Genomic DNA, 15,074 nt, shown 5'->3' on the forward strand with positions numbered 1-15,074 from the left:
CATTTAAGACATACTGTGCATCTTGTGGCAATAGGCTTACTAATGCTACCTGTTTTCAAAAACCCAGCTCTGCTAAACACTGAATCTTAATGGCATCACTTTCTCAGGACATCCTTGTTGAATCAAGAATAGGGAGACCTTTGGAGCCATGTTGTCAGAACCTAATGAAAAGAATATTAATTCCCCTTGTGAGTGAAGTACTTGTTAGAGTGATCTTGATAGAACTTTGGCACACATGTATTCAATAGGTTTCTACTGTAGTGATCTGCTTCCTTTGTAACTTGTCTTCTAAAGATTTTTTTTAAATAAAGTCCATCCTTCAGTTTTGCCAAATCAAAGTTAACTTGTGCTATATGGTATAAACCTTCCTGAATTTTAGAAATTTTTCCACCTTTTCCCTCTGATACTAGAGGTACAGCTTCCTTGGCATAATGGTGAAACTAGCTTAAAATACAGCAAATGCCCCATCTAGCTCCTTACATAAACTAGTCTACCTCACCTGCTCATTTATCTTATTGGCCCCACAGCTGTTGGTGACTCAAGTGTACCCTCACTTCTAAATCAGCTTTAGTAAGTGCTCAACCAACCACCCTGTTGAACACAGTAATAATCTTTAATAGTCTAGGAACCACTACTGCTGCATAAAAGCCATTTCAAGCAGCTTTATTGAAATAAACTTAAGTGTTCAAATAAGAAACATAGTCATGATACAAACAGGACATTTACAAAGCTAACTGTACAAAATAAATAAATCTTATGTTTTGTTGACTGACACAGTCTATAATCTGCTCTGGAGAACTATAAGTATAGATTTTCCTGCTTTAGGGCAGAAAAGAAAGGATGGGTCAAGGCCTCATCAAGAGTAATTCTCTTGGCTGGGTCATACTCCAACATTTTTTGAATGAGGTCAAACAGATTCTCATGGTCCAAATCTTGACAAAGCATGAACTCCTAAAAAAGGGGAGGGGAAAAAAAGCAATGTTAGTGGAGGAAACTTAATTTTTTTCTTCTTCATGGAACAAAGTTATCAACTCTTACCTTAAGTGGTTTACAGCGTCTTGAAACATATCTACCTGCAGAACTATGTTCATCCCAGTCCAATTGGTTATGGTGGAAATACTTGCGCTTCCTGCAGATTAAAAATTGTTTGAGAGGCAATCACAAACCAATGTTCTGAAACAGTAATATGACCTTAATAAACTCAACTAATCCTTTGGTAAGAGGCTAGAAGTGTGTATTGTTAATACTTTCACAGTGCAGTTTTTAGAAGGTAACAACACTTAGAAGAACAGATATGCTATCATATAGAAACAGATGTACCAGGCTAATCTAATCACATCTCTCACCCCGACACATCAGAAGACAGAGCAGAAAGATGTGGACAAGTGAAGAAAACAGGGTATTTGTTTTGAACAGGTTTGACTCAGATCAATTATCCTTTGCAATGTATCAGTACATAACTGACATTTGACCTATTTCAGCCTGAGGTAAGGTAAACCTGGACCATGGTCCAGAAGACAAAGTTTAATTATGGAAATCAATTTAAAAATACTGTACTCAGAACTCAATTTGTTTGTCCCTGTCAGTAAATAAAGGAGTAGTACCTAGCTCAAGCACCCCCCATGTCAGGATGAAGATACCTGTGCTGAGGTTCCATTCCTGTCTTTTCTTAGTACAGTAAGTCAGTGCTCATTTGCCAACTTTCACCTAGGTCCAGCCTCAACCATGCAGAAAGGGTAGCGCACAGAAGCCACCTTTCTGAAGGCCTACCCACCCACCCACCCTCTGCAGACCATCACTTCTGCACCCTGGAAGCAGAACTCTCTGCAGCCAGCATAGGTAGCTAGAGGTAAGCAGGTTTTTGTTTGTTTGTTTTTTGGTTTAGCTCAAGTCAATATTACACTGTCCTGAGATATCTATGCCCCTCACACTTGTGCATTTTCCACAGCCCCAGGAAAGCAGAACATTGCTGTTCTCAGCCACAACTCTGGGTATCTAACCAACATATGAACTGGAACTTTAGCTTAGATGAAATTAAAATCTACTTGATTTTAAACCATTATAAAGCAAACAGGTTTGAGTATAATTACCTGGTCTTCTCTATCATGTGAATTGGTAAAGGCCCCAGTATTCTCTCCATCATTGCCAAATGCTCTTTACTATCATGTGTCTAAAGAAAGAGTAGAAGTGTTAAGCTTATTACCCTCCTCTAATTTGTTTAAAAAAAGTCTATTCACAAAGAGATGCTAACGTGTTTTGTTTCCCCCCCCCCAAGTTAACTGCAGAAAAAACATTAAGTAGATGTGTAGATTAATATACAATTGTAAAGTTTTCCAATTCATATTTTGACAACTGTACTTCCTTGGCTTTTCACTTGTCAGAAGCTTATTTGTAGAGGTCAACTTCCACAAATCATTTACAGCTAAATGTTATCACAAAACTAAAACACTTTCCTCACATTGGCAGATTAAGTTAAAAAATACCAGTATCAGCCTTCAGTATTAGAATTTAAGGTGGTGGGCTGTTTTAATAGAGTTGGTCAAAGAAGAAAGTTTAATGGAAGCTTTGTTTTCATCTAAACTTAGAAACATTCAGAGTCCCACCCAGCTCTGATACTAAAGCAGTTAAGCAAGGCTAAAGTATTAAAGCTTTATTTTTAAAAGCTACCTTCTCTCCCATAACAACTTGTTCCTACTACAAGCACATCCAGGAGACTGGCCTTTTTTGGGTCATGTTTAAAATGAAATGTGTTTAGAAATACAACTTCAGCATAGCTTGCTACAACACAGTCATTAAAATAAAGCTTACAGTTGAAATAGATGCATTGCCTCAGTAAAGCTTTATACCTGCTAAGACTTGGACACGCCCAAGCAATGTACCTAAACTACTGCAAGGAAAACAAAAGCATGAACTCTGGGACTGGAAATTAAAGGGGCCACTGTTTTACTCATGTTTCAATTTTAAAGCTACATATTTTAGTTATGGATTTAGGATCTTGAATCTATTTGCTGAACACAACTTTTCTGATCCATAAGTGACATACAGTGAGAACAAGCTGGCTTTTGGAATTTTTTTAATGTATCAACCATGTTGGTAGCATACTATATGTGCCTACATAGGCAGAGAGAAGCTTCACAGTGAACAGGGGTCATTTCTGTGCAGCTGTATGTTCTCTTCTTTATGTTCCCATTACAAAACAAAAGGACAAATGGTTTCCTCACCATCAGAATGGCTATAGAAAAGTATTCCCCCGCATATAAAAAATTTATAGTTACCTACCGGAAATACCGTGAATCCAAGGTAATACTCTATGAGAATGCAACCTATGCTCCAAACATCACAAGGTTGTGACCATCCCAGGGCTGTCAAAAAAAAAAAAATTTGCAAGATTCATATCCATTTTTTGGGGGGGCAGCAATACCCTTTAAGTGATATTAAGCAGTTAAACTACTCCCAAGTGGTGATGTAGACAGATTAGTAAATTAAACAACTCACATCCATTATACTATGAGGGCAACTGAAAGCAGAGTTCTCTTGCTAGTAAATGGCCTAGGGCATAGAAATCCAGTATAAGTTTGCCAAAATGTTAACTATCCTCTGAAGCAACACCAGCTCTAGAAAAAGTAGACTTGGTCTGAAAATGCAAACTGACCTCAAAAAATGCTGCATATCAGAATGACTACTTAGGGCAATAATGTAACAAAAAGGTGCTTCAGAATTAACAAGCACTGCAGACAAGAGTAGAAATTACTAAAAATACAGTTTTTCTAAATAAGCTGGTTTGAAGTTAAAAAAGTGTTTTCTGACCTAAAATAACTTCAGGAGCTCTGTAATGTCTTGTAGACACTAGAGTACTGTGATGTTCGTCATCATATGTTGCACTTCCAAAGTCCACAATTTTGATGTCTGGATTTTTTAGAGTGCGTTCATCACGTTTCTAAAAATGAAATATACAGCATTAAATGTATGAACAGAATAAGCCCCAGAGATATGTGGTAGCGAGAACAATTTGAAACTACAGATTTACCAGTTTGGGGTTATACTCTTCTACATAGTCAGACTTCACAAATAAAATATTTTCAGGCTTCAGATCTGTATGAGTCAATTTGTTCAAGTGTAAAACTGCAAGAGAAAATGAAAATTAGCAAGCTATTTAAAGAATAATTTCAACAACTGAAAAATATTAAACATACTTACAGTTTACAGATTTGCAAATCTGATATGCCATCTTCCTAATGTGGTCAAGCCGAAATGGCAAAAAACTGTTCTCTTTAATAAAGTCGTAGGTACTGAGTCCCAGTAGTTCAAAAACAATGCAAACATGACCGTGATGTTCAAACCATTCCAACATCTGTACACAGCGACTGTAAACAAAAATACCCGGTAAAATGTACTGTAATACAGCAGATATGCTATGTCAAGTGTTTACATAAAATGGCTGTATCAACAGGCATATCAGTACTTGACCTGAACAGAGAGTATGCAGTTATTATCCCAATATACAGTAAGATTTTCCTGTTTGAATGTATTGTTCTAGCTTAACTGGGAGCTAGAAGAATTAAAGGGAAGGCAACACAACAATTACAGATAAGCAATGTCCCAGCTGACATCAGGGACAACCACAAGCCAACTGCACACTTCCAAGCTCCACTTCAAAGTGACACAGCCCAGTGGTTCTCAACCAGCAGTCCGGGACCTCCTGGGGTTGGGGGCACCGCCAAGCAGGGCTGGCATTAAACTTGTTGGGGATCAAAGACTGAAAGCCGAAGCCCCACCACATGGGGCTGAAGACTGGTGACCCAAGCCCCGCCACCTGGGGCTGAAGCCGAAGCCTGAGCAACTTAGATTTGCAGGGTCCCCTAGGAAACTGCCCTGCTTGCTACCCCATAATGCTGGCCCTGGCTCTTATATGCAGAAAAACAATAGTTGTAGGCTGTGGAGTTTTTATAGCATTGGGTGGGGGGGGGAGAACACATGCTGGCTCAGAAAGAAAAAGTTTGAGAACTCCTGACAGCCATTTTACCATGATGGGAGATTTGAGATCAAAAGTTTAAAAAAAGCCTTTCAAGGAAAGGTGGAGAAGAGAGCACTGTGCAAGCTGCCTAAGGCTCTCCAGCATGGTGGTGCCTGAGAGATCTGACAGAGCCATGCTGACAGAGAGATTTTGTGAAGAATCTATACAGAGAACATGAAACAATGGGTGTTACCATACACACTGTAACAAGAGTGATCAAGTAAGGTGAGCTATTACCAGCCGGAGAGGAAAAAAAACCTTTTGTAGTGATAATAAAGGTGGACCATTTCCAGCAGTTCTCAAGAACATGTGAGGAAGGGGGGGGAGGGGGGGAAGGGGAATGAACATGGGGAAAATAGTTTTACTTTGTGTAATGACACATCCACTCCCAGTCTTTATTCAAGCCTAAGTTAATGGTGTCCAGCTTGCAAATTAATTCCAATCCAGCAGTCTCTTGTTGGAGTCTCAAAACGAAAAGGAGTACTTGTGGCACCTTAGAGACTAACCAATTTATTTGAGCATGAGCTTTCGTGAGCTACAGCTCACTTCATCAGATGCATACGGAGTCTGTTTTTGAAGTTTTTTTGTTGAAGAATTGCCACTTTTAGGTCTAATCGAGTGACCAAAGAGATTGAGACTGCTGAATTGGAATTAATTTGCAAACTGGATACAACTAACAAAAACTATTTCCCCTCCTACTGTTCTTGTCAACTGCTGGAAATGGCCCACCTTGATCATCACTACAAAAGGTCCCCCTTCCCTGCTCTCCTGCTGGTAATAGCTCACCTTTCCTGATCACTTGTTACAGTGTGTATGGTAACACCCATTGTTTCATGTTCTGTGTGTATATAAAAATCTCCCCACTACATTTTCCACTGTATGCATCCGATGAAGCGAGCTGTAGCTCACGAAAGCTTATGCTCTAATAAATTTGTTAGTCTCTAAGGTGCCACAAGCACTCCTGTTTTTACGGATACAGACTAACACAGCTGCTACTCTGAAACCACAAACAGAAATAATTTTGTGGAGGGCCAGAAGCATACATAATTAAATAGCAAGTAAAAATACAGTCCCCTACACCGAAGGGTTTAAAAATCTAGATTAATAATGAGATGAGATAGGACACTGGGGAAGATAATAAGCATTGGAGACAAAGGAAGGAATTAACAGAATAAGGTTACTGCATTATTTAGGTAGTACAATGTCAATCTTAGTACTTAATTTTAATATTACAATTATGGTTTAAGAAAGTCAGAGGAATTTTAGAAAAGAGTCAAAGGAAGGAAGAAATCCTAAAAACTAAAATATCTTCCATTCTAATTCTATACTTACAATGTGCTCTTGGGATCTGATGCATTTAAATGCTCCAATACCTGTATTTCTGAACGAGCTGCTTCACAATATCTATCAACATTTTTTACTATTTTCACTGCTACGTGTCTACCTTCCCTGTAAAATAAAAGTTTTTGAATGGTTATAGACAACTGCAGAACTATAACACAACCACCATAACACCTCACACAAGTTTCCTTTACAGCAGAATTCAACTGCAAAACTCCCAGCTAACTAGCAAATTATCACAACAACATGATTTTAGTGCTTTTCATCCTTAAACCTATTTTTAAAAGAACATAAAGTTTCATACATTCAGACACAAAACTTATCAATTTTCCCCACTAATTATTTTCATTCTAATGTGTTAAATATGCCCAATCATAAATTATGTTGCATCTCAGTTTGAGAAGTTTGATTTTATCCTACCACTTTATTTTTAGTCTTTGTTATGTACTAAAATAAAGTCATGATAGCAAGTTATAGACTATATACACACACGTGTCTCTCTGTCCCAGGTTAGCATTGGATAAAAGTTTGATATACTAAGATGTGGTGTATGTCAGCCATCTTAAAACTTGGAATAGTCAGAAATTGGATTTACAGTTCTCTTCAATGTCATAAGCGAGTAAAAATTACATTCTGGAATGAGGTATCTACAACTGAATTATGTAACCAATAAGAGTGTAGACTGGATTCCACAATAATTATAGATACAAACAGGTACTATTGACTGTCAATTATGCAGTCCATTAAATTGAATGCAAATGTATGTATTCTTGAGTCATCAAGTGCTTGTTATATACAGATAATCCAAATATTAAATCAGACTGCACCTTCATAAACAGTAACCTTGCAACTGTGTGATAGAGAAGAGTAAACTGTTTAAATCATGCTGTTTATTGTTCTATAGAAATGAGATTCCTCAGAGATGCAAGTGAACAACTCTCAATGAATCAAAATGGAAGTCACGTACAGACAGCTGTAGAATAATGGGATCCTCTAACTGGTCAAGGATGAACTGTAGTTTGTCTGTATCAGTGCCATTATATATAAATAGAAAAACAATGAGTATAAAGACACTCAAGAAAACTAACCAGCCAAAAAAAAAAATTTTTTAAAAGATTCACATAAAATGTCAATATATATTCACTACAAATGTGAAACTGTTTTGTAAACTAGGCCAGGCTGGCACTGACAAGAAAGTTACATTTATAAGAAAAAATTACTTACGCTTTGTGATCTATGCACTCCACTACTTTTCCAAAAGCACCTTCGCCCAGAGTAGCAATAATTTCATCTAAAAGAGAAAAAAATCTCAATCAAAGAAGTAGTGATATTCTAATTAGTTATTCACAAAACTAAATTCTATCAATGCAGATTAATCTAGGCTGTGCCTCTATAAAAGTGTAACTAAACATCTCTAAACTAGAATATTTATTTTATTGAACTCATCAAAACAGTTACAGCTATGTCATTCCAAATTTCATTAACTTCATTTACTATTTTGGAAAATGAATATCAATGTTTAATTTCTAGAGAAAAAGAAAAACAACCCCCCCACAAAAGCAAAAAAAATAAAAAAAAAATCAAGAAAGAAAGAAAAGACTTCCAAAGCCCCTGACATCTTATTCTAAAAGAAATTATTCTATCTGAAAAGTTAATAAATTTTGAAAAATATTCTATACATCTTGCACTTAGTACGTCTCCACTCTGACAGATCAGGTGACCCTCCTCATCATCCTCTACACTCCTGGATCTTTTCCTTCGGTGACTCTTCTGGAAACGGCATGTGGGCGGCACCAAGATCGTCCAGCCAATCAATATACCCGAGTGAATTCAGGGCAGAATACGAAATTCATTCAGCGGGGAGATATTCAGGCATTCAGATACGCGCCAGGCCACAAACGGTTGGCAGGAGCAATTTCAAATTCAGTCCCCAGAAATTCACAGGGCACATAGTTTATGTTACAGGAGAAAAACATGGCAAGGAACAGATTTTCAGATAAGATACTCAAAGTGGCAAGGCAACAAAAAATTACAACACATTTGTTTTTTCTTTTAAAAAAATGGTTCACTTGAAGCACTGAAATTTATTTTAGGATTGCAGTGTCCTTATTTGCAAGTCTAATGCTGTAAAACAGCAGGATTTAATATTTACTTGTCTATATAAAATAGCCTTGTGGCCAAATTAGGATACCCAAGTTAAACAAATCTGTTAAAGTTAAAGTATTCATCTGAATTAAACATTCTTCTTGAGTAATAGTTCAGAATAAAAAAAGTCACAAAAAGATAAATCTACTCCAGACGGCTTCAATTAAAGAGTTATCAAAAATATAAACTAGGGGTTCTCAAACTGGGGGGTCACGAGGTTACTACATGGGGAGGGGGGGCGTCACAAGCTGTAAACCTCCACCCCAAACCCCACTTTTTCCCTCCAGCATTTATAATGGTGTTATAAATTAAAAACACATTTTTATATATGGGGGGGGGGGGTCGCACTCAGAGGCTTACTATGTGAAAGGGGTCACCAGTACAAAAGTTTGAGAACCACTGGTATAAACCATATTGTCTTCAACTGAAGTTAAGCACAACTACATTAAGAGATCAGACAGCATGCCCTGCCAGTGGATAGGCAGCATGCATGTCGGATACTCAAAACAATACTGCACTTGTTTATCAGACATTTTGTTAATTAACAGTTGCAAAAAAAAAAAAAAAAAAAAAAAAAACCTGACTGCACACGTCTCTCCTTGTTATTTCAAGATCATTAAAGTTACTAAGTTTAACAAAAGTAAATCTAAGTAATAGCTTGCATATAAATGGTTTGGATTTTGAGCAAGATGGAAATATGTACCTTTCATGACGAATGAAGACTTACATTTTAAGATATATGAGGGGCAATACCTATGTTTCAGGTAATTATTAAATAAAGGTAATTAGTCAGTGGTTATTACTCATTCATCAGTGGAATTCTATCTGATAAACAATTATATGCTCTAGGGTTTAGCGAGTATATCTGTGTGATACAGAAACTTCTCATCCAAGGGGAAAAAAAAAAAAAATCTAACAGAAAGAATAATTAATATGAATATTAGAAATAAGACTTTTCCCGAACTCGCACACTTGACTGCTACTGCTCAGATGAGAAGTTATCTTCCCCCCCAAAAAAAAAAAATCAAAAGTTTAAAAAATTACTCATACCATTTGTGAATGATGATGTGAGGCACTGTGATATGTCTTGTGTTTTCTTTTATAGCTACTCCTCCCACTATGGCCTGAAGACTTGCTACTGTGGTTGTGATAACCATTTTCGTGATCTCTGTGATGGTGCCCATTTTCATACACTTGACTGTAATCACTTCTATATTCTTCAATGTAACGCCGGTCATGATGATCTCTTTCATTTACGGAGCTGGCTTCCGAATAATGACTAGAAATAAAAAACAAATGAATTTAATTGACATCACTTTATGTCAAGTGGAATCATTAAGACAATTCCTACTGGAAGGCTTCACTCTTTAAATATCTACAAAATACTGCATCAAGAAAATATTAACAAAATAAGTTAACAGATCTGCTTATCTACTTACTGAAATTTAAACTTAACAGTTCTTACAACAAAGGCTTAGCAGTTTACCATGATTAAAAATCCAAAATTTATTTACCTATCACAAACTTTGGAGTGATTATGTTTGCAGCGCTTGTTCTCCCGTGCACTGCTGTGTGATCTCTTCTTTCTCTTATGGCTGCTGCTGCATTTTCTGGTATCCCAGCTTTCCTTTTCATCCCAATCAGGATACTCGGTTCGTTTGGAATGCCGCATCTGTCACAGACAAGCCAATTCCCGCTTTAAAATTACATCCTAAATACAGTTACAATTTACCAATACAATGTAATATAAACTGTACACTGATCTAAACAGCCAGAGATTAAAATAGCCTTCCCAGTGAACTTTATGGTTTTATAGCATTCTTTTTGCTCCACTCCTAAATGTGTTTGTCTCAAAAAAAAAAAAAATTCTACATCCATATAGACATGGATCAACAATCTAACCTCTTATAGGAAATGCTATCAATTCAAATATCCTGACTCTAGCAGGGACCACTCATTAAGAACTTCAGTCATGTCTGCAGAGTTGTTCATAGTGGAAATTCCTTCAAATTCCACCCTCCATTAAATCCAATTTTTGAGCAAAAATTGTTCACCTCAACATCCATAATTATCAGCCAGCATGCTTTAAAAGCTAGCAAGGTACTCTGTGTATTTTAACATACTTACCAATTTTATTAAAGCCAATGTTAAAAAAAATTATACAACACACAGGTTAAGAAATGAGTGTCTGTACCCCTGGGTATAGTGCCTAGATTATCCACAAATACATATAATATATAAAAAGAAAAGGAGTACTTGTGGCACCTTAGAGACTAACCAATTTATTTGAGCATAAGCTTTCATGAGCTACAGCTCACTTCATTGGATGCTTTTCTCCTTTTTGCAAATACAGACTAACACGGCTGTTACTCTGAAACCTGTCATATAGTACATAATAAGCAATAATCCAAATTGAGGTGAATAAATTTAACAATAGTCAGAATCTGAATACTCAGGTACATCACTCATAAATAGTTATACAGAGAGTTGCTTGTGGAAAGCAAATATAGCAATTAGTGAAGATTGTCCCTCAATAATAAGAATTTAGGGCAGGTTGTACATTTAGAAAATATAATCCATGAGGAAAGTATTTCGAACCTTCCTCCCCTTACAACACCTACCAGAAGTTCTCAAGCCTCTACCAAAACATCACTGTGAACTGCTTAAATGTACTCAGTCTGATTAATTTATTGCAAAAAAGAGAAAGGCAGGAAATGGAAAAATATCACTCAAAGCTTCTCTCCTAGCCCACCCTTCAACCATAAATCAATTCAAGTTCCTAACACACACTCCTCCTCCCCCCCCCAACATAAATATGAACCTGACACACTATATCCCCGTTTGGAGATTTTGCTGTGCCTCCAACGCTAGCAATCCTGCCGCCCTTGTACTTTCAGATGCTCTCTAATTTATTACTCTGATGAGTCAGGGGAGGGAAAACAACATTCCCGTTCACTCTCGACTGGGGACCTTCAACTAACCCTTCCCATGGGCGCTCAGCATCGGGCCTCGTTCCTGAGACCCCGTAACTCTCCACGAACGAGGCAGAATCAGGCCACTGAGCTCACCTCGCTACACGTGTTAAGCCTCTTCCAGGTCTGCGCAGTCACTAATGTCTCGACGGGTTTGCAGCCCCCCGGCCCGGCCACTCTCCCGCGCCCTCACGGAGCCCCAATACCCAGGAGCAGCAGCCGCCCCCCAGAGCGCCCACCACGTCCCTGCTTGGCTGGGCAGGCGGCCGAGGCAGCACGGCCCCGCCATGGGGCTGGAGGACGAGCTTCAGCCGGGTCTCTCACTCGCGATCGAAGGCCCTTGGGGCGAGGCAGGGGCGTACCCTGGCCCCGCCAGGCCGCGGCTGGCGCCTCCCCCCACGGGACCAGCCGCAGCCATTTTCTCGCCATCCAGGGCAGAGCAGACAGAACATGGCGGCGGCGGGGGGGGGGGGGGGACGGCTCATACCCGGATTAACGCATTTAACGGCCACAACAACCCCAGCCGAGCCTTCACGGGGTGGGTCGGCTCCACGAGCCGAAATCAGGATCGTACCCGCACCCACGGAACAACAAGACCCCGCCCAGCCGTGCAGGGGCAAATGGCGGCGACACTGTGCCGAGGCGGGGGCAATAACCCGAGCTTCAAGCAAGGCCAGGGGCGGCGATATCTGTCCGCCCCCCCCCCCGCTATATTGGGGCAGGAAACGACACCCCCACCACAGACACACACGGACGGGGATCAGTACCCCCCCACACACTCCCCTTTACCCCACCGCCAACCAGCGACTCACCGCTCCGGCTGGTGCCGCTGCTACCTCAGGGGTCTGCTAGTGCTGCTGAGCCTCCGAGTCCGCCCTACACGCACAAAATGGTGCCGCCGACTGCGAGAACCTTCTGGAGCAGCGACGCGCGTCACACAGGGGTGCGCATGCGCGGGCCCGTTCACCGCCTGTGCGGGGAGGGAGAGGGGCGCGCCCGCCCTTCAGCACCGCGCGCGTGCCCGCAAATCGCGGAAAAAAACGTGCCTCCTGCCTGTTTGTACTTGCGCGGTGCGCTTAGTGACGTCAGCGGGTGGGGCTCGCTGAAGGACGCGGAGTGTTTGGGGCTGCCGGGAGAGGCGCTCGGTTTGCGCGACTGGCGCGCCGCGTGGACCGCGTCCTTTTTTGCCAGTGCCTCCTGGGAAAGCCTCCAGAAAGGGGACAGGGGGTAGTGGGCCGGACGGGGGAAGGGGGTTCAACCCCTGCCGAGGAGGTAGCAGGCCCCTTCCCGCCACAGGGGATGAACTGGTTATGTGGGAGTGCGATCTGCTCCAGCTTGTGTTTAGCTGTGTCGCCCTGGCCATGGCTACACTGCCGTGAAAGGCCGGTGGCTGGCCAGGCCAGCGGGTTTTGGCGTGTGGGGCTGTACAGTTGCAGTGTCTGGGCTCAGGCTGGACCCCGGCCGCTCTGGGCTCCTGCGGGAAGGGAGTAATGGTGCCTCAGAGCTTGGGCTCCAGCCCAATCCCGAATACCTACACTGCTGTTTTTAGCCCTGTGGCCAGACCTTTGTAAGCCCAAGTCAGCTCTGTAACTAGGTGCTTGGGGCCTTTTATTGCAGTGTAAACATACTCTGAAAACCTTTCCCAGAAGAGCTCGGTGTAGCTCGAAAGCTTGTCTCTCTCACCAACAAAAGTTGGTCCAATAAAAGATATTACCTCACCCACCTTGTCTCTCTAATATCCTGGGACCAACATGGCTACAGCAACACTGCAAACAACTTCTGAAAAGATACAGAGGCAATGCAGTGTTGTTGTAGCAGCAAGAACACTGCAAACAATGTTCTTTTAAGGACAGATATATGACTATGTCTTGGTTTGAAACCAAACTTGTGATACTAGATTTGAACCTTATGTTTTTTTAAAATTTACTGTAGGTCTGGGTAGCCATGATGCAGTGCACTATTCATGCTAATAGTGTCTGGCACCATAGGAAAATTTTCATCCTGCTGGCAGTGTGGCAGGCAAACATACAATCCCTTGCTTTCATCTGCACCTGCTGTTGCCATTGGTTACTAGGGCCAGAAGTAGAAGTTTCAAGTAGGGTTGCCATTTGCCAACTTTCTAATCACACAAAACTGAACACCCCTGCACCACCCCTTCTCCGTGGCCCCACACAAACCCCACACCTTCTGAGAAGGCCACGCCCATCAGTTGCTCCATCCCCCTCCCTCTGTCACTCATTCTTCCCCACCCTCACTCACTTTCAGTGGGCTGGTGCAGGGGGTTGAGATGTGGGAGGGGGTATGGGATTGAGGTGTGGGCGCTGGGGTAGGGCCAGGGATGAGGGGTTTGGGGTGCAGGAGGGGACTCTGGGCTGGGGCAGGGGGTTGGGTACGGGGGGGGGAGGGTGAGGGCTCCAGCTGCGGGTGAGACTGGGGATGAAGGGCTTGGGGTACAGGAGGAGAATCCGGGCTGGGCCAGGGGAGTGAGGGTTAAGGGGTTTGCGGTGCAGAAGGGGACTCTGGGCTGGGACAGGGGGTTGGGGTGCGGGGTCCTGGTGATGCTTACCGTGGCTCTGAGGAAGCGGACGCCAGGTTCCTGCAGTCTCTAGATACATGGGCGGCCAGGCAGCTCTGCACAGTGTGCTCTGCCTTCGCGCCCGCAGACACCGCCCCCCGCAGCTCCCACTGGTTGCGGTTCCTGATCAATGGGAGTTATGGCACTGGTACTTGGGCTGGGGGCAGTGCGCAGAGCCTCCCAGTTCCTGGCCAACCCAGCGCCTAGGGGCCGCAGGGACCTGGAAGCCGCTTCTGGGAGCAGCATGGAGCCAGGGCAGGTAGGGAGCCTGCCTTAACCCCTGGGCCCTGCTGCGCCATTGACTGGACTTTTAACCGCCTAGTAGGCGGTGCCGACTGGAGCCGTCAGAGTCCCTTTTCGACCGGGCATTCCGGTTGAAAACCGGATGCCTGGCAACCCTAGATAGAAGCAATGCAGAACAAATATAACCCAGGCCTTGACCTGTGAAAACGAATGAGGAACATATGGCAACATGAATAAGATAATAAGCAGAATCAGAAGCTCCAGGAAGTGAGAAAGCAGCCACCATAGGACAGGCACAACACAATTTCACTGTACAGCCTCCTCATCTCATTAGTTTGACACCAAGAAACTGTTTTTCTTCTGTAGATAAATATAGCTTTACTATCTAGTGCAACTATGGCAGATGGACTTGGTTAATTGACAGTGGGCCCATTTCAACCCTGGTGTAAACTGCATTGAATTTAAGTGGCTGCAACTCTATTGAATCAGGGCTGAATTTGGTTCATTATGTTTTATTGCAGGAATTTATACCAACTCCACTGCCACACCCTGTGTTGCAATATTTAAATGGCATGCCTCAAAGATAATGAGATGTAAGCAGCTTTGCTTTACTATCAAATGAGAGGACTGAAATGCTGAATCTTTCACTATTTCCATTTGGGATAACGATTTTAATTAATTAGTGTATAGAAACAAATAATTTAATGTCAGTTACACCCCTACTTTGCTTTCTGGTGTTTTGAAACACAGTCTTAAATTCTAACTGTTATTGCTAAGCCCCTTA

At 41.8% G+C, this 15,074-nt stretch overlaps 1 protein-coding gene across 2 annotated transcripts; it reads right to left on the reverse strand.

Annotated features, from left to right (window-relative positions):
- Positions 1-647: 647 nt before the first annotated feature.
- Positions 648-12,509, reverse strand: CLK1 (CDC like kinase 1). 2 transcript variants are annotated; one of them, XM_077829658.1, is made up of 13 exons: positions 12,285-12,509; positions 10,015-10,172; positions 9,551-9,779; positions 8,035-8,125; positions 7,580-7,646; positions 6,347-6,463; positions 4,198-4,364; positions 4,028-4,122; positions 3,808-3,937; positions 3,280-3,362; positions 2,091-2,170; positions 1,039-1,129; positions 648-951 (listed from the first exon to the last, which is right to left on the reverse strand). In XM_077829658.1, exons 2-13 carry the CDS (start codon positions 10,170-10,172, stop codon positions 799-801), a joined length of 1,461 nt encoding a protein of 486 aa, XP_077685784.1. In that variant the 5' UTR covers positions 12,285-12,509; the 3' UTR covers positions 648-798. The 2 variants fall into 2 exon arrangements, with proteins under 2 accessions (XP_077685784.1, XP_077685785.1); XM_077829659.1 differs by lacking the exons at positions 8,035-8,125; positions 10,015-10,172; positions 12,285-12,509 and having other exon boundaries at positions 9,551-9,689.
- Between the last annotated feature and the right edge of the window lie 2,565 nt (positions 12,510-15,074).

This window comes from Eretmochelys imbricata, chromosome 11 (genome assembly GCF_965152235.1).
Source record: "Eretmochelys imbricata isolate rEreImb1 chromosome 11, rEreImb1.hap1, whole genome shotgun sequence".
NCBI classification, from domain to species: domain Eukaryota; kingdom Metazoa; phylum Chordata; order Testudines; family Cheloniidae; genus Eretmochelys; species Eretmochelys imbricata.